A 20,188-nucleotide genomic window follows, 5' to 3' on the forward strand; every position below is an offset into this window, starting at 1 on the left:
ACACATACGAATACATGATCTATTAAAATCATTATTAAAAATTGAATAAACAATTATTATATAATAAATACTATATCCAAACACATGGTTAATAGTATATATTCCTAACACATGTTACTCTCAATTGGTTAAATTCTCCAATATTCAAGGAAGACAATAATTTCTCTACTTTCATGGAAATTAACTAAGGTGGGAATACTACACATCCTTAAGGAAAGTGGAAAAGATTCCAGTTTGATTTATGTTTATACCTTTAAATCTTTAATTGAAGTTCTTGTAGATAATGTATGCCTCAGATGTTGATTGAAAATCTATTTGATGTACTCTCGTTCGGTACACTTCCTGTGTTTCTAAAACAATACGATGATAAAGAAGACAACCTGAAAAAAGTCTACTTTATGAAATTATGTGTTCTTGTCGTCTTTAGAAAAGAAAAGCTTGCTAGGTTGGTAACTCCTTGCAATAGTGAAACGTAAATAAAAGGTAGGAATACTGCCCACTTAAGAAGCTGGTGCATGTCAGCATATCTTACCTATCTTTCCGTAATTATGGCCATATCCCCTATTTACCCCTTATGCCCTTCAAATAGTAAACGTTTCTCATAAAAACTGGGGGTTTTGGTAATACAGCAATACACAGGAATGCTAGTAATTGGGATACTGCCCTAAACTATCGGCCAAGGTCTTGCACGGAGGGATACTTGATTTAACATTTGCCCCTTTGATACCAAATGCCTTTTATCTGTTAAAGAAAGTACAAAAGATGGAAGACAAAGAAAATAGAGATGCACGGTAGGTCTCTGTAGAGGGACCCTGCCAACAGGGTGCGCGTGGCTTTCGTGTGCAATCCTATTGCCAATTGGCTACCAGTCACCTCAAGCAGAAACCATAATTGTTGAATGCTTCAGGTGCCGTGGTCATCATGATGGGGAACTCAATTTGTGGTACTGTCACTTGTACCTGATAGCCCATTATTGCACCCCACTGACGTAGCCTATTCAACTTCCCCTTCCTTTCTCCTTCCAAAAGGTAGTGACAGCACATAATTTCTACATAACAATCATTTGTTCAACCCTATCAAGTTTTTGTCCCGACTAGCTGGGAATTGTGGCCTAGTTTTACTACCCTTTTGGTTATTTTTCTTCATCCTTAAGCCTCCATAAATGATTATCTTTTAATCAAGTGTTAGTTTTATTATTTATTTGACTGGTTGATCATCATAAAATAATGTGCAAACGGCTACTCCATTTGAGTACTTAGTGAAGGTGGCTCTCTAGGAAGCACACCTTCACTTATAAACGGAGGAGTTTGTTGAAGCCTGACATTATCCTTTCATTTATTGTTCGGGTCGTCATGAATGCTGAAACGGATTTTGTTAAGGTAATGATGGCTCCTTCAAGCGCATCAAGCTCTGTGGAAAGTACTGAGATCTTCTAATTGGCAGAGAGAGACTTTAGAAAGGGACAATTTTTGATATTTTGTTATATACTACTTAAAAGTTGTGGTTGTTTAGTATAACTGTTTTGGCCTTTTTGGTGATGCAAATCAAGCTTTAAAATTCAGGTTATGGATAAGAATGGGTTTGTGTTGGATAAAAGTAGAGAGCAAAGTCACTTTATGATTCATTTCGTCACGCATGAGACTAAGTACATCTGTTAGTTACTAGTGATCCTGGACCCGATTGATAATTTTTTTGCTTTAAAATATAGGGCCACTTTGAAACTATTATGGGACAAAGACAAGTTAATTTCGTCATTGCTAATAGTATTAAAACAATGCTATTTCTGGATTACATGCTTGCCAATTGATTGTTGGTTATATAGACTTCTCTGTACTATTCATTGCTTGTTATATAAGAATCGTTGTATATGGTAAAAATCGGTCTCAAGAGTTGGCGAGTTAGGAAGTGACACATGGTAAGGATGGCTAGTCAGTGGTGACTCAACCATGATGACACCAGATGCAAACCTGTGCCGCATAAGAAGCAATTCAAAATGACCGTTATAGAAATGTTATAAAAGACCCCAAGATTCCTCCAGCTTTTATTAGCGTTTCTTAGGCTTTATTACCCTTTATTATCATTTATCATCTTTTAATTTTCTTTTATTGCAACATTAATATTGGTCATTAAGGGGGGCATGATTTGTGGATCATGCACCCCAAAATTTTAGTATAAATAGAGCTTTTCATTCTATTGTAAATCATCTAAAATATACATCTTACACACAGTTATACAATTCCATTCTAATTACAAGCAAAATTGTTTTCTTGCTATTCTTTTTGTTCCAAGTTAATAAAAGTTCTTCAAGGCCAAGTGTTCCACCAAAGTGATATTCAATAAAGAATCTCCTCGGAAGCTCATACGGCCTAGGTTTACTTTACTATTTTCTTACTTTATATTTGAGAAAAGGCCATAAATGGTCCCTTAACTATGAGAGTAGGTTCAAAATAGTCTCTTAACTATGCACTTAACGGTTTTGGTCCTTTAAGTTTGCCACAAGTAAACAAACATGGTCCCTCGACTATGAGGGTTGGTTAAAAATAGTCCCTTAAGTATGCACTTAACAGTTTTGGTCCTTTAAGTTCGCCAAAGCTAACACTTTTAGTCTTCGACAAAATATTCATCGAACTCTGTTTGTTAGATTTGTCGAGAACTATGAAAAAACAAGAAAAATTAGCGAGAACTCACATTTAGAGGTACACATTACTAAAGAAAAGGCCAAATACGTCGGGACAAAATTGACTGTCGTCAGTCGGTTATAGAAAAACATCGAGGAAAAATCTACAGACTTGATAATGTCAAAAATAGTGTCTCGGAACACAAAGACCTATGGACTCTGTCGATTAAAACCGAGGGAGTCCATCAGCTAAGTAAAATACATTAGACTCGTTTTTACTGAAAATCCGAAAATAAATACTTCCATTGTAGTGATTCTTTAAAAAAAAAAAAGTTTCGGCGCATTTTTCCTCGAAAATAACCGACAGATGTCCGTTGGTTTTCGTAAAAAAAAATTAAAAAAATAGTGTCCCTCGATTTTATCCTTCGGTTTCCGTCCATCGTTTTTTCGCTTGGTTTTAGTAGTGACAATTTTTGTAGTTTCTGCTATTTCTAAGGGCTAGTGTATTTTACTTAGCTTATATACTCCCTCAGTTTTAATCGACATAGTCCAGGTCTTTGTGTTCCGAGACACTATTTTCTGACATTATCAAGTCTGTTGGTTTTTTTCCTATAACCGACTAACGTTCATCGATTTTGTCTCGAGGTATTTGGCCTTTCTTTAGTAATGCGTACCTCTAAATGTGAGTTCTCGTTAATTTTTTCATTTGTTCACAGTTCTCGTCAAATCTAACAAACAGAGTTTGATGAATATTTTGTCGGAGACTAAAAGTGTTAACTTTTAGCGAACTTAAAGGACCAAAACGGTTAAGTGCATAGTTAAGGGACTATTTTTAACCAACCCTCATAGTTAAGGGATCATTTTGTTAACTTGTGGCAAACTTAAGGACCAAAACTGATAAGTGCATAGTTAAGGGATTATTTTGAACCTACTCTCATAGTTAAGGGACCATTTATGTCCTTTTCTCCTTTATATTTACTTTATTTCATAACTAATTGATATTATTTTCTACTTACTTATAGCAAATCAATTCATGTATACTTTAAACCACTAATTAATTTAGCTGTACCTTTTTTGGGGTAAACAATCGTTATTATCCTTTTTGTTATGGCTTTATTTTAGTCTAAATGCATAATCAATATATTTAATTGTTAAGAAAGTTTACCAGGCTAAGAATTCCTTCTTGTGACTGTTCTAGCTTTATATTTAACACCATAAATAGTTGATCCAAACAGATACTTGGTTAGATGTATCATTAATGAGGTCGTTGACAATAAAGGTCAGGACAGGATAAGTTCCTCATGTGCTTACCCCTTTTTCATCACCTTGCTTTTGTTTTCTTTTTTCAGCTTAAAGTAACGCAAAAAGTAACTGTTAAACTATTCCCTAGTTGTATGCTTGTATCTTTTGTTGCTTAAAATGTTTAATAACATTGACACCTCAAGGTGCAAAGCATGAAGTTTGATAATTGTGTGATGGTGCTACATTTCATTACTATTTACTCGGAGATTTGGGCATATCATTGAAGTGTGCTTACGTATTTGTTACAAGGTCTAGATCCACTAAGAATGTGGAGAATAAAGGTGTTTTATTATTTAAAGCAAATGGGTGATCTTTTTAATTATTCGTTATCCTCACGGTTTTGATTACTGTTGTTGCTGTCGTAAAGCTCATTATCTTAAATTGTTCTAATAACATTAGTCTTTGCCATACGTATAAGTATTAATGAAACTTAGAACTGTCAGAGCCAATTATTATACTTCTAAACCCTGTTTACGTGATACTCTTGCATTAAACTCTACTGTTCCTTAAGGTAACGGAAAACAATAGTTAAATCGCTAAGGTGGAGAGGAAAAGCAATAAAGAAAAGGAAGTTAAAAGACATTTCAAATACGTCGACATAAATCTGACTGATTTTGTGTCAATACATTGTCAATTATGTCAAGTTGTGCTGTGACAAACAGCTCGATGAATTGCCGACATGTTTATCCAAAAAGGATTCTGACGAAAAATCTTGGGATTATGTTACCTCAATGTGTTTTGTGGTCTACTGGAAATTTAGTTACAGTAGGCTTCAAAGTGGAATTGATGTGCACCTAATTTCGCGGACATTGTTGATAGTGTGGCTGCTTCTTGTATGGCTTGTTTTTAGTGCCTCTTACTCTACTCGATTTGGAAATTTTAGAGTATCTTTACTTCTTTTTCTTTGATAGGATTAGAATAGAACTATGCTCAATATGACAATGATGAAAATATTTATGTGAATTTCTTGTGCAATTTTTTGAGATCTTGGAATGAATCTTCATATTGGACATTCAAAGGCTTCCCTAAGAGACGTGTTGGAATGAAACTACGCTATCTTTTTTATGTTTAGCTGAGGCCTACCTTCTATGATTAGTCCATCCCGAAATCTGCAGTTAATTTTCCCACCTCTTGCTTTTCAGCTCGGTTCTTCATTTTTGTTTCGGAGTTAGTTGTCTTATTGGTGGAGTTATCCCTCACAACAGATAATGTAAGACCCCGTATGTTCGAACTAAGACTTGAACCGTGCAGCGAATGTCATGAGATCCAAGCCCTAACCCTCTGTTTGGATGGTTGTTTCTCGTGGTTCATTAATGTACAATACGGTATGATATAGTATGGTGTTGTATTGCATTGTATTGTATTAATGAACACGATGTTTGGATAGACTGTATCGTTTGTTGTGGTTTAATAACATTTGTATTGTTTGGTTTGACTGTATGGTACTGTATAATAACTTGTAAGTTTACTAAAATACCCTTAACTCTTAATTAGAAATTAATTTATATATATTAGTAAAACAAAATAAGAACTTTAAAAAATAAGTAGATAGTGGGTGGGGGTGGTGGAGGGGTAGTGGGTCGTGGTTAGGGGGGGTGAGGATAGGTGGTAGAAGAGTGGGGTAGTTGGGCATGGGGGTGGGGTGGGGGTGAGTGGTAGGGTAAGGGTGGGTGGGGTGGATGGTGCAGGGTGGGGAGGGATGGAGTGGTGTGGATGGTGCAGGGTAGGGTAGGGGTGGGGTGGGGGTGAGTGGTAGAGTGGGGGTGGGGTGGGATGGATGGTAGAGGGTGGGGTATAATGGGGAAATAAAATACGTAACCACGGAAAAACCACCAAATCCGTGATTACAAAAATTGAGACTTTTCATGGTTATATAACCATGATGAACCACGGGTTTACAACACCATACCACATAATTTTACAAACAATAGAAACAAACGTGATTTCATACAAAACCATACATTAATGAACCACGGGAAACCACCATCCAAACAGGGGGGTAAGAGATTTGGGATTTATGTAAGTGAATTCATGAAAATTTCACTATAAGAAAAGGTCAACGCCATAAGTCAAAGTGAGGTCGCTCTTAGTTAAGTTTTTCAAATTGGAGTTGATCCAACTTCCAGTGAGTGTTGCGACCTATGTATTTAGAGTTAGGGGGTGATCCACCTATCAAATTGAAGGTCTACAAGTCTAGTTTCTAATTCCGCCAAACCGTTTGTCGATTCAACTTCAAAGTAAAAAATTATGAGAGATTTATCACGGGACCGCGCGGCTGATGAAAGGCAGTATTTGGATACGGCACCAACTAGCTTAACCTATGTGTTTCACCTATTTGTTTCACCTATAATCTTCATATTTTTATTTACAATATACCTGAGTGATTCATGGTCAGCCTCCACTTGAAGCAATGACAAATCCAAAATTTAGAGTCAGTAGATTCTACTATTTATGTATGTGGAATCTTTTTTTCATTACACTTGTACGCGTCCACGTCCATATTGTCTAAGAAAACACAAGTGAGTTATGTCGAACCAGTTGCGTTTAGTCTAAATTTAACGCTGATTTGGAGAATCTCAACTCATCACTTGCAACTTCATAACTTTAAGGTATTTGTATTGAATCGAAATAATCAGGGCGTCATGCGAAAGCTAATAATTTGCAAATCTTGAACGACGATAAATTAGACAATAAAAAAAATATACTAAAAGCATAATATTATAATATGATTTGGTTAAGTAACCTACATATTAAAAAGTCTAATTTAAAAGAAAGCATTAAAAATTATGGAGAAAATAATCTCTCCATAAACAATACTCTTTAGTGACTATATTGTGGATGCTATTGTGTTTTTATGTTGTATGAGACGGATTCTTCAATTTATAGAGGTCCAATACCTTTTCCTACAAGAAAGAGGCTATCCAATATGGAATATTAAAATTTTCCTTTTGGGAAAAGTAAAACCAAATATGGTAAACGGAAAAGGGCCAAAATTACCCCTGAACTTTGAAAAATAGTTCATCCATACCCTTCGTTATACTTTAGGGCCAATTATACCCTTACAGTTATACTATGGGGTCAATTATACCCTTATGTCTAACGGCTGCCACGTGGCATCATCTCAGCCCTTCAAAATTATTTTTTACCCACTAAAATAACTCAAAACGACCCGAATTTTTTTTTCCAGCAAAAATAATACAGAATTATTTTTATATTTTTTCTGGAAAAATAATTCCGTATTATTTTTGCTAGAAAAAAAAATTCGGATCGTTTGAGTTATTTTAGTGGGTAAAAAATTATTTGAGGGTAAAATAATTTTGAAGGGCTGAGATGATGCCACGTGGCAGCCGTTAGACATAAGGGTATAATTGACCCCATAGTATAACTGTAAGGGTATAATTGGCCCTAAAGTATAACGAAGGGTATGAATGAACTATTTTTCAAAGTTCAGGGGTAATTTTGGCCCTTTTCCGTATGGTAAACTCTTTGTCCTTCCTTCAAAAAAAATGTAAAATCCAAATATGGTAAGAAAGTCAGGGCAAAACCCTAACAATCTCCCCTTTTGTCCTGGATTTTTTCTTGACAAAACTTGATCCGTCTTCTTCACATTATCTTCATCACTGCTTGCCATGGTTAAAAATACTATAGGTTAAAAATGGTTTAAAAAATATTTTGTTTTTATTTTCAAAGATGAAGCAGCAGAAATGTTGAAAATATGATTGAAACTTCGTCTCCACATGTAGTACTTCAAACTCTTTTTTTTTTTTTTTGACAAACTCTTCACTATCGCCAAATTGGTTGCTCTTAATTTGAACCCGCCTTGAACCTGTCATCAATCTTGTTGAACCATTGGCTAAACCATTGGCGCTGATATCACTTGTTGAAACATCGGCTGAACCATTAGTTCTGATACCACTTGTTGGAATCGAAATAATCAGGGCGTCATACGGAAGCTAATAATTTGCAAATTTTGAACGACGATAAATCGGACAACAAAGAAAATATACTAAAAAGCATAATATTATAATATGATTTGGTCAAGTGACCTACATATTAAAAACTTAATTTAAAAGAAAACATTAAAAATTATGGAGAGAATAATCTCCCCATAAACAAGACTCTTTAGTGATTACATTGTGGATGCTATTGTGTTTTTATGTTGTATGAAACAAAGTCTTTAATTTGTTGAGGTTCAAAACCTTTTCCTACAAAAAAAAAAAGGCTATCCAATATGGAATATTAAATTTTCCTTTTTTCAAAGTAAAACCAAATATGATAAACTCGTTGTTCTTCCTTCAAGAAAAGGTAAAATTCAAATATGATAAGAAAGTCAGCGCAAAATCCTAACAACTTGGTGTAGTATAAAAACTTATCTATAGCTCCAGACAAGGGGTTATCTTTGGCAACTGACTAGGGTCATGGAGCTGCTGCCTGATTAATAGTTGAACATGTTTTGGTCAACTTAGGGACTTTAAATTTACAATACCTTGAACTACAATGACTAAAATGGCAAATTTATTATGTGTTGTTCTGAGCTACTGGGTTTCATCTTCTAAATCTTTTAGGCACCACCAAAACGAACCATCTTGTTTAGTCCTTCAATTCTTTGCTAAGAGGTCAGGATTTTGGCTGTATTCTGTAATGGTTTTTTACTTTTTTTCCCCACTGTTATTTGATTTGTCAAATCTAACACTTACTGACTGCCCAGGCATTCAGATATTCAATCCCACAATGATTGGAAAAACAATTTTCAGTGCCCCACTGTTTTGAAAAATACGCTTGTGACAAAAATAGGGCGGTAGAATGTCTGAACCAGAGGCCACTTGCAAGAGCCTATGCGAGAATAAGTTTTCTAGAGGATTTTTACTTTGTTTGCTTTGCCTCTACGAGTATTTGAAGAGCCAGAATTTACCCCTCTAATGTTTTAAAATGACGGCTTGGTATATTTTATATTACTTCTTTTTCTTTCTTATCCTTTCTAATCTAAATTTTACTGGGGGCAAGTGGTACATTACTATAACTACAGTGCCAAGTTATTTAAGGGGAGGAAAACAACGAAAATATCTTAGATATAGAAAGAGGTCAGTTTGTTAGCCAAAAAGTCATTAAACTAGATCAAAAGCAACAAGGATTTTGTGCTTATTAAGCTATATCACCATCTCGATTTTGCATTTAGGCCTTTTATATGCTTCCACTCAGATAAGTCAGTAAGTGATGGGATAACTATATACTCCGATCTCTTTCTTGTAAGAGATTTTCCTTTTTCTGAAAAAACATGCAAACCAATAATTCATGTAGTCTTAACAGAAAAGACTTTTGAATTGGAGTGTTAATTAATGTTTTACGGACCACAAATCCACAATGACATTCTTGGAATATTGATAATCAAAGAGCCTAAAATTCTGAGTTCATCAGGGAAAAATACTTAACGGCACTTGATTTCCACCTCCCCAAGTCATTTAACGTTAATAGTTACAAATTAAAGTGAAATAACATATCACTATGCAAGATGCGTGTCTTGTTCTTTTACTTGGTTCAAACATCATATGCTAATAAGGTTTTTTCTCATTATTCTATATTTCTGTTGAAGCTTAAGTTAGTGGGGAAATTCAAAAATAATTATTTTTCAGCTTTTATAATTAAAAGATAGTCATTGTCATGAAATTTGACTCTATAAAAGTAGCTATTTTTCAAAGTAACGCCGAAAAGTGACTAGTAGACACTATTTCTGCTGAGGTTATACGAGTAGAGTATAATGCTTTGCATAACCCATCTTATAACTCAAACTTTAAATGACTTATTTCATTTTTTTCAGCTCAATTTATTCTGATGATTCAAAATTGACCCAACCTGGTCATGTGACTCTGATCCCTGATCAAAAAACTGACGAAAGTTGCACAAATTCAAGCATCATCTCAGTAGAAACGGAGTCGTATTTGAGAAGCAATTAACTCCACCAAAAATGTTCGTTAATAGTGACCCGGTTAAACAAGATACAGATGGGAAGAAAAACGTTTAAAGCAAAATAAAGTAGCCATACTAGAAAGTGTCTTTCCACAATAAAGCTCTAGCATACAGTTTTGGAGAACATTTTGCTTTTTTGACTCCTTTTTCTTTTGTTTTTTTAACTTTTAGTTCATAAAACATTTCTTTTTCTTATCTTTGCTTCCTTTTTCTTTTGGCAACATCCAAATCATATAGTTAAAGAAGTATAACTAAATATCCGGCAAGTATTAGATTCATCCGTATGATTACATATTTCCATGTAAAGCTACTTTATCCCATCTATTCTATACTATTCATTTGTAATTACAGTTCATTTTATACACTGATTAAGTTGTATCAGAGAACTGTTTTAATATTTGAAATCACATCTTGAACGCGACAACGCTTGAAATCTAGAGAAAGGGAAAATTCACCATATCAAAAAATTGTTGATTCCAATGTTCTCCTAAATGGTATCTCAAGAAGTTAAGAAGTCCACCTAAGTGATGTTATTTCTTGGATTGTGGCCAAGGAGGCCTCGCCTCACTACTGATAACCTTCATAAAAGAGGGTTACCCCAACAGATGTTATTTATGTGGCAGCCAAACAGAAACCACTATTCATCTTCTTCTCTTTTTTGCCTTGTCCCCCATAACCGACCAGCTATGGCAGCCAGTTCTCAACGTCGCCGGAACCAAATGGTCAATGCCTGCGAATACACAATCTCGGTGGAGTCGTTGGTATAGGCAAGGTTGGACAAAGTTAGAAATGCTGGTGGAATATGATTCCAGCCTGTATCTGGTGGATGAGAAGGAGGGAAAGGTCAAAATGCTTTGAAGGCAAACAAAAATCAGTCTAGAGGATTAAATTACATCGTATCTTGTTATTTCACTTCCACTTTTGGCGTAAAAAGGAATATGTAAATAAGATAGAAACTTTATTAGATTTCATAATCCCTCTAAAATTAGAAGACGGCTATATATATATATATATATATATATATATACACTTCTGGGTTTTTGCTCACTTGATCGGGAAATTCCAGCACTTGTGCTGTTTATGAATACAAATTATTACCATTTCAAAAAAAAAAAAAAAAAAAAAAGGATGGAGGACTTCAAAGTAATCACACAGTGACTACCATGTTAGCACATCCCCCAATTTTGTGGTCAATTTCCTTCTGGATCTCTTGCTATACCTTTAAAAATGTTTGAGCAAAAAAACTATTTGATAGGAGAAGGTGGCACTTGTCCATGGTGGTAATGTGTCTTGATTATCATTCTCAAGATAAAGTAATCAACTGCTTTTTTATTTATTCAGAAAAAATAACTAAGTGTGCTGTCAACAGGACCAATGTACCACCCAACGACAAATATTCTCTTCTAAATTTATCCAGCTTCTTCACAATCACATTTACAATTGAGAGTTGAAACATAAAACAGGCGAATACAATTGGAAGTTGAGACATAAAGTAGGTGGAGAGTGAACAGAAATCACACAAAGTGGAGGTAAGATCTTATGGGAAGTAAAGAGTGAGCAAAATAATCTCCACTTGGTTGTATGGAGAACGTAGCTCTGGAAAGTGTGAGGAACAGAGTGAAATATACCAAACAAGAACCTCCATGTTGAAATGTATATGAGATAAGCCAAAATCAATAAGTCTCTTGACAGCATATTTACCTACTTTTTTGTATTAATCAAAAAGAGATGATGGGCATCCATCAAAAATAGAGTTGATCAAGTTCAATCTATTGCTCATGGACAAATATCCACCTACTCTGTCTCCACTCACAGTAGTAGATGTGGTTGTGAAGTTTTAAAAACTAAGAACAAATTTCCTATGGGAAGAAAAGAGCAAGCAGAATAATTTCCACATGGTCAGATAGGAAAAGGTTCTGCGGGCAACTGACAAGAGAGGTTGCTCCCGTGGTAAAAACACTATATTTCCAACCTAGAGGGTTGGTGGTTCTAGTCACCCAGGGGGGAATGAGGACGAAACATTATTGGTCCTTGCAAGTTGAAAATATATATCAAGAGCTTTTTGTTCAAATGATTATGGATATATACCCAAAAGATCATACGAAGGTTTTCCTTGTTCAGCCTAAAAGTTAACAATGATTGCAATAGCTCAATAATCAAACACATCATGGTGCAACCAAAATTTGAGAAACTGTTATAATTGGAAATTTGATACCCTATCGTCTTAGTTATTGATATTGTGTAAGAGCTAACATATGAGCGTGACTCCCTGAGATGGGTTAAGTAAATGTGGATCTTTCTCCGTCAACCCATGCTACAATGCATTAAAAATAGCTAAGAGTGTCAGCACAAACCGGCCCCGGAAGATCTGAATAAACAAAGTATCTCTTAAGGTGGTTTACTTAGGCTGGACTGCTATACATGACTTTTGTCTGACTTAGTTTAATCTCCAGATAAGGGGTATGGTTATGTACAACAGCTGCTAATGTGTGCCAGAGAGTTGAAAGATGCTAATCATTTATTTAAGCTTTGTGCCTCGTGACACGGTTATCGAATATGCTCCTTTATATACACCAAGTTTATGATGCCCATGCCTTTAAATTAAGGAAACTTATTTTAGTTGGTAAGGAAGGATTATTGATAAGCAGCACTGAAAGGGTTGGACCATGATTCCAGCTTGCATTTTTATGAATTGTTAGGAAAGAGACAAACGACAGATGCTTCAACGCAAGGTTTTAACAGTAATATATAGGGTAGAAATGCTTATATCTGTTAGCTCAAATTGAAATATATACACAATGAACATAATTTACTTGAATTCTATAGCTCCATACAGGAAGTATAGGGAGCTCATTTATTTTTCATCCACTCTGTAGAACTAGCACCCTCTTGGTGCTGAATTTGCCAATGTAATGAAATTCTTTTACTTGTCAAAAGAAAGTAGAAATTAAAATGGCTTTAGAAGTTTAGAAAAGAATGCAAATATATATGTTTAAATACATGTGAAGACAGCATGCTGCAAGTTACAAATCCAGATAATTGATAATTATGTGAATATTGTTAAAAAGGTAAGCAACAATATATAAATTCAAGAGCTTTAGTACAAGTACGTATATTAGAAAAATTAGCAGACTTCAAGGTCAAGATTCTGAAAAGTAACCTACCATATTACCAAGTTAATGATTTGGCAACCAATATTTTCAAGTTGAAGAAGAAAATTTCCTAATTCCATGGAGTACACTTTCACCACCCATCTCATTGAGAAGACAAAACCAACTCTAAATTTCCCAAAACTTTAATCAATTTCCAAAATAGTACTAACCTTTGAATATTCTAAGATTAAGAGTTTTTCACTATTTTTCAACGGTAATCAAACTAGCTGTCCATGTGATACTCATAGACAAAAGTTGGCAACTTTACATATATTCTACCAAAACTAAACTGTAAGGAAGAAAAAGGAAAATGATATGAAAACTGTTTCAACATGCTCAGCTAAAACGGGATTTATACTCTCTCTGTCAAGAGTACAGAAATTACAGTGTCAGAGCACAGGTTCAAAGTTGTATCTAACCTGAAAATCATTAATAAGTGCAGGACCAGCACCCCTTCCATTTTCCCTCTCATAATCAGCATCATCCGTGGGCAACTCGTGGCGACAAACAGGACATGTATTACGGACACTTAGCCATGGCACAATACAATCACAATGGTAATAGTGAGAACAAGGCAACCTAGTCACCTTCTCCGTCAACAAAATCTCATCTTTGCAAACTGCACAAGCTACATTGCTTGCTTTCAAATCTTCATCACTCACGACCACCAAAAGAAGATTTTCCAGTACAGATTTAGCTGCTGGTGGACTACCTTTTAACCTCTCTTCGCTTCCAACAAAGTCAACATTGTCAAACACAAAATCATCTTCAATTATAACAGCATTGTGCAATTCAAGGGTCCTTTCGAGACTATTAACCGCCACGAGAAATTCCCATTCTAAATTCCTCACCTGCTCCTCTTCTCCACCATCACCCAAACCCGAATTTCCTTCTATAGAAGAAATATCAGAAGAAACTGAAATTTCTTCCATTCGACCAATCAGATAACTCACATTGTCTCTCCTTTCAACCCTGTCAACTTCTTCCCACTCGAAATCTTCATCCTCATCATCAACCTGAAAATAGAGGTGTCAAAATTGGCCCAAAAAACCTTGATCCGCCATTTGCTTAGACCATTTTGACCCGCCCAATTTAGCCCATTTAAAATTGGGCTAATTTAACCCAAATTAACTCATGAGTAACTTTGTCAAAATATTTTTAAAATAAACATTTTTTTTTGTTTTATATGTTATATAAATAGCCCTAACAAAAGAAAAGAAAAAAAAGTCTTATTTGGTAGAGTTAATGGTCAAAAACACACCTGAGCTATCACTGCCGTTCGTGTAAGAAAATGAACAACTGATAGTTGAGGTGTGTTTTAATATTCAGAAAACTCGCACACCTGATAGTTCGGGTAGGAAACTCACAATCATCAATCATGGCTTATTAGCCGATATCACTTCTCAATAAAAGGGATATTTCAAAGTCATAAATCAATTTAGAAAAAGTGCTAGTTCAGATGTGTTTTTGACCATTATCTCATATTCATATGGAAACAAATAAATTAATTAAAACTTGCTAAGTTGGGCTATGACCCAGATTTTACCCATCTCAGACCCAATTTGACCCGCCCATTTGCTACCTGTACCTGAAAACAGCTCCATAAATCCGGCACACTGGGATCACCAATTTGGTGAACAACCCCCGAATTTACCTCCATGTCTTCTGAATCGGACTCGGATTCTACCCCTACGACCCGAAGCCCATCAACTTCAGACCCGAATTCTACTTCTTCACCCTCTGGCAAAACCCTAGCACTGTAATTGCTGTGAACAACATGGGGATGATCCGTAACATCTTCATTTCGGGTATCGAACAAATCGGTTGCGTAGTCCATTTGATCTTCATTGCAATTGAAAGGGGAATTAGGGTTTGCGGGTCGATCGGATCCGGAATCGGGGCCCGGGTCAAAATCATCAAATGAGGGAATAAAAAAGGTTGTGGGGTCAACCTCATCATCGTTGTCGGAAACGCTAACGTAGTTGTAGTTGTTTGTTGTCTGAATGTGGAAACTTTGATGGCTAAGCATTGAATTGGAAAACAAGAATGAGAAAAAGAAATAAAAAGTGGAGAATTTTCAGTTCAAATTCAGTTGTTTGCTTGTTCGTATAAATAAATCAGTTACGGGATTTTTGCCGTCTTTTGTAATCTTTTCTTCAAATTTATAGTTTGCCTTCTTTTTCAGGAGGAAATTGCAAAATGGATCCCTTATCTTTGCTAGTAGGTTCAAAGTAGTCCTTTAAGTCTCAACTGAGCATTTTTGGTCTTTTAAATTTATCAAAAGTCAGCAAATTTAGTCTCTATCGAATATTTACGAAACTTTGATTGTTAATTCAATAGGAACCGTGAACAAAAACTATTTAACCAGAAACATCAAGAATTTTTCGTCGAAACTCCAAAATTGTATCAAACATAGAAAGTAGACCAAAATAACATAAATTGCACCTTAAAAGTTACATCAAACTTTATAAATAGACCAAAAATGCAAAAGTTATACTTGCAAATGTCAGTTCCTATTAAATATTCTTTATTTTCATAGTTTCGATTAAATTTAACAAGTAGGAATTTCAGTAACTTAACTACTACTACTATTTTGGTAGATATTTTCTACTCTCTAAATAACCAACCATAAGAATGAAAAATGGTGAAATGATACATTGGGCTGTTTATTTCATTCTCGATCATTCCCCCAGCCCATGAAAATTTTCCATATCTGTATTCATTGAAATTTTTGCATGGATTGTCCTTCGTATGGACTGGTTTTTAATTTTCCTTCTTTTTGCGCGGATTGACCTTCGTACGGACTGATCTTTAATTTTTGTCCCTCAATCGCTTGTATTTAATTTTTGTGCCTGCTTCTCATTTAATAAAAAATTGTGGGTCAAAGTACTTTATTTGCTGGTCTACGGAATCGGTGATTCTGGGTTCGATCCTCGGTAGAGGCGATGAATTCGTTGTTTCTTACCAAAAATAAAATAAAATTACAAGGCATAAATTTAGAGAACATTTACCTTGTTCGGCATAAGTTCTATAAGAATTAAATTATCCGGCATAGCTATGTAGTAACTAATTTTCAAAGCATAAGTTTATAAAAGCTTTGCCTTGTCCACATAATTTCTGTAGGAATTAAATTTTCCGACATAAGTTGTTAGTGCCGAGCAAATTAGTTACTACACAACTTATGTCGGAAAATTTAATTCCTATAGATATTTTGCCGTCCAAGGTAAAATTTCTATAAACTTATGCCTTGTAAAATTAGGCGGGTAGACCGAACTTTTTTTATTTTTGTTTTTTCGGTGTCAGGAATATTTTCAAACACTTTTTTGTTAATTAAAGTGTTGAAGGACAAAAATTAAAGACCAACAATTTCAGGGGTAAAATTAAAGACCACCCCAAGATAGGGGCATTTGTGCGAATGACCCTTTAGTTTTTGCCCTCATATCTGTGGTCTTTAATTTTTGTCTCTGCTGCTTATTTAATGAGAAAATATATACATATATTTTTGGCTCGACACTCGGCATAAGTTCTATAATATTTTTATATTCGGAAACTGAACTTTTGCCTTGCTCGGCACAAGTTCTGTAGGAATTAAGTTATGCGGTATAAGCTATGTAGTATATTTCAAATTATGTTGAGTGTTGAAAGTTTTGTCTTTTCCGGCATAACTTGTGTGGATGTGATGACATACGTTGAAGCTAAACACTAACTATAAAGGGCAGCCCGGTGTACTAAGCTCCCGCTATGCGCGGGAAGCTAAACACTAACTATGCCAAGCGAAATCTAAACTTATGCCTTTTTCAGATTATGTTGAATGTTAAAAGTTTTGCCTTGTTCAACATAACTTGTGGAATGTTCTGATACATATGCCAAAGCTAAACGCTAACTATGCTGGCCGGAATTTAGTTTATGCCGCGCCAAAAGTGCTAAAGGTCAAAAAATAAAGACCACAAATTTTAAGAGCAAAAATTAAAGACCACCCGAAATAGGTGCATTTGCGCGAATAACCCGTATTCAATTCTCTAATAGCCCATCTGGAGTTGTAGGATATCTTTAGGTTTGAGACTCATTTCGACAAAGAGTTTATTAATGGTAGAAATTCGATACTTCGGACTTCATTAATCATGGAGGCTGTTTGATTAAACGAAGCATACGCCACGTGACAAGGAAAAAATAGGTGGGATGATCACTTTTTGGGACTTTTCGAGATAAAATCTGGACAAAAGTATCTCTATATTAACTCTCTTCATTCCCAAACATTCTTAAAACCTTCCAAACACAAGATTGAACTAGCTCAAACCTTCGCAACAAGTCATGCACCTAGTTGCACTACTTTGAACTTAAAAATGAACATAAGATGTAGTGAAATAAAATTATGGGGCCTAACAATCTGTAACAACCCGCATTTATCAACACAACACTAACATATATTATACTTACGGAATCCAAATTACAACTGAGAATTGGAACAATAAGGTAATAATGAACAATACTAATGGGGAAATATAAGAATAACAGGGGAAGAAGGTAACCAGAAGGGGATGAGATACTAGAACATAGAAGGGGATGAGGGGATAACAGACCGAGCCAAAGCTTCAACATAATTCACATAAGTCTATTGCTCCTGGAATGCCCCATTTATCAACCCGGATCCCACACATAACCAACTAATGTGGTATTGGGTTGCTTTGTTATTACTGGTCTAAGCTCATTCATAACACAATCCTCTAGCGATTTCACGTTTCTCGGGAGACTTCAAATATTATTGCTCTTTTCCTTCCACACTCACTTTAACATCTCCAATATAAACTAATCACTTAAACATCTAATAACTTTGATATTAAATTTTTTAAAAATTAAATCTATCAAATCTAAATATTGTTGATTTGCGAAGAACTTTTCCTTCAAAAGGTCATTAAAAAAAAGCTTTTTACAACAGGGACAAATAATCAAACAAACGCTTTTGGACATCACGTAACTTCAAACTGATGCAAGATTATGTTACCGTCGTGCCACATCCACTTTTATATGGTCTCTTTCGTTTCTGATGGAAAAATCCCAATGTAGTTTATGGAATAGTACTTCCTCCATCCATTTTTACTTATCATTTATATTAAAAATAATTGTCCAGCTTAAAAAATCAAGAGATAATTCATCATTTCATATCTATTTTACGTTTATTATTAATTATTGATTGAAAAATTCAAGAAATTCTTAGTGGCTGCACACCTTTTAAAGTATGTTTGATTAATTCAATAATTACACGACTTAGTAATAATTAGGGTGATATAGTAAAATTATCATTCTATTTATGACTCCTTAGGGGGTGTGCTAAATCACTACAGGACAAGTAAAAATAGACGGAGGGAGTAATAAATAATACTCCTTGCTTCTAAATTTATGTCAACTTATAAATTGGACACGGAGTTTTTGAAAATGAAGTCATTTGAAACTTACGATCTTGAATATGTTATAATATTTGTTTATGTATAAGAGTTTTTAAAATTATGATTTTAAATATGTCATAACATTTGCGCGGTTATAAAACTTTTCATTTAGTGTAAAATTAATTAAAAAAAAAACAAATTATATGTATTTTAAATCTAGAAATGAATCACTGTTTTCAAAACGGTCTAAAAAGAAAATAAATTCACTTAAATTGGAATGAACATAATACTTATGAAAACTAACACGAATACTAGGTGGTCCGACTGTTGAGGCATACAAGTTTAAATTGATTTGAGCTCCTCAAAATTTTCAAATGCTTGGCTATTGTTAATTCTCTGCTAGCTAATTGAAGATAACAACAAGAAGATTATTTTATTTACTAGAATAAGCCAATTATAATGAATCACAATTACCCAATGAAGTAAAACGCCTAGATTCCTTGCTATTCTAGTCAGTGTTCACGTTCTCAATTAGCACTTGTCACAACCTCATCCCTACGTTTATGTTAGACTAATAGCTTGATTACCGTGTGATTAATTTAAAATAATATACCTACCATGGCCAACTCTAATTTTTGTTATATAACTATTGGGGTCATTGACATATTTTGTATTTGTTTTGTCGTCTTACTATGATGATTACGTGACAAACACATCAATGGCCTACCTTTGATAAGGAAGGGAGTACGGACTTTGATGAAATGAATGCTTGAATCGGACTTTGATTTCTATTTCTTTTTCATTTTCCTTTTTGCTTTTTCCTGACTATGAATATAATTTGATTTAAACATTAGTTCAACTAATATATAGTGACCAAATTTAAACAGGTAAATTGCTTGGGAGGTTGGTGAGCTATTTGACATTTAGATAAAAACTTACCCATTCTATATTTATAATTTTACATCAAACCGTATTAATTTATTATGATTGAGTGATAAGTTGAGATGAGAATACATATTAGTACGTAGTTATGATTTAGTGATATTAGTGTGTATGAAGACACACATTATGTATTTATTTGGTTGGCGTAAATACAACGTGTAAATAAGGGTCTAAAAACTGGCAATTCACCATTTCTCAATGGCCATGCCTTTGGTCGCGGCTGTCAATATATGATCACGGAATTTTTGGGAAATACTAGCAAAGTAGAGAAATGGAGTATTTGGCTTTTATTGTTCCAAAGGGACACTTTAGTAGATATAAAGTCACAATCCCAACCTCGACTTAGAGCCCGTTTGGCTTAGCTTATAAGTTGTTTTCAGCAACTTATAAGCTGTTTTCAGTTTTTTTGAGTGTTTAGCTGGCCAGCTTATAAGTCATTTTGTGTTTAAAATAAGTCTAAAAAAATAAATTGATCCGTTTGGCTTAGCTTAAAAAAAGCAGCTTATAAGCTGCTTTTTTTAAGTCCATCCAAACAGGCTCTAAGTCTAACTTCTCGTGGTAAAGGATAAATTTGTTTATGTATTATTTGAAATTGCGTCAGGGTCTATCGAAACAATTGCTCTATCTCCCAAGGTAGGGATAAGGTCCGCATGCACTCTACTTTTCCCCGACTACTTTGTGAGATTACACTGAATATGTTATTGTTGTATATTTACTTTAATAAATTACTTAACTATGATACAGTGAATTGGTAAACACTAGCGAATAGGTATTTACCTTCACCTAACCAAGTATCATGAACGTAAAAGGATTTTTTCTGCACGTGT

The 20,188-nt window shown here is 34.6% G+C and overlaps 1 protein-coding gene across 3 annotated transcripts; it reads right to left on the reverse strand.

Annotated features, from left to right (window-relative positions):
• Positions 1–13,195: 13,195 nt before the first annotated feature.
• Positions 13,196–15,179, reverse strand: LOC132622575 (uncharacterized). 3 transcript variants are annotated; one of them, XM_060337195.1, is made up of 2 exons: positions 14,618–15,179; positions 13,196–14,051 (listed from the first exon to the last, which is right to left on the reverse strand). In XM_060337195.1, exons 1-2 carry the CDS (start codon positions 15,062–15,064, stop codon positions 13,425–13,427), a joined length of 1,074 nt encoding a protein of 357 aa, XP_060193178.1. In that variant the 5' UTR covers positions 15,065–15,179; the 3' UTR covers positions 13,196–13,424. The 3 variants fall into 3 exon arrangements, with proteins under 3 accessions (XP_060193178.1, XP_060193177.1, XP_060193179.1); XM_060337194.1 differs by having other exon boundaries at positions 14,582–15,179; XM_060337196.1 differs by having other exon boundaries at positions 14,624–15,178.
• Between the last annotated feature and the right edge of the window lie 5,009 nt (positions 15,180–20,188).

Source organism: Lycium barbarum, chromosome 12, assembly GCF_019175385.1.
Source record: "Lycium barbarum isolate Lr01 chromosome 12, ASM1917538v2, whole genome shotgun sequence".
NCBI classification, from domain to species: Eukaryota; Viridiplantae; Streptophyta; class Magnoliopsida; order Solanales; family Solanaceae; genus Lycium; species Lycium barbarum.

What these genes read in the sequence shown, in the direction of transcription:
- LOC132622575 (XM_060337194.1), bottom strand. Translation starts at nt 15,064, where the DNA reads ATGCTTAGCCATCAAAGTTTCCACATTCAGACAACAAACAACTACAAC. An exon ending in TCAAATTGGGTCTGAGATGG is followed by an intron (nt 14,052 to 14,581) that starts GTAAAATCTGGG and finishes CTCTATTTTCAG; the next exon opens with GTTGATGATGAGGATGAAGA.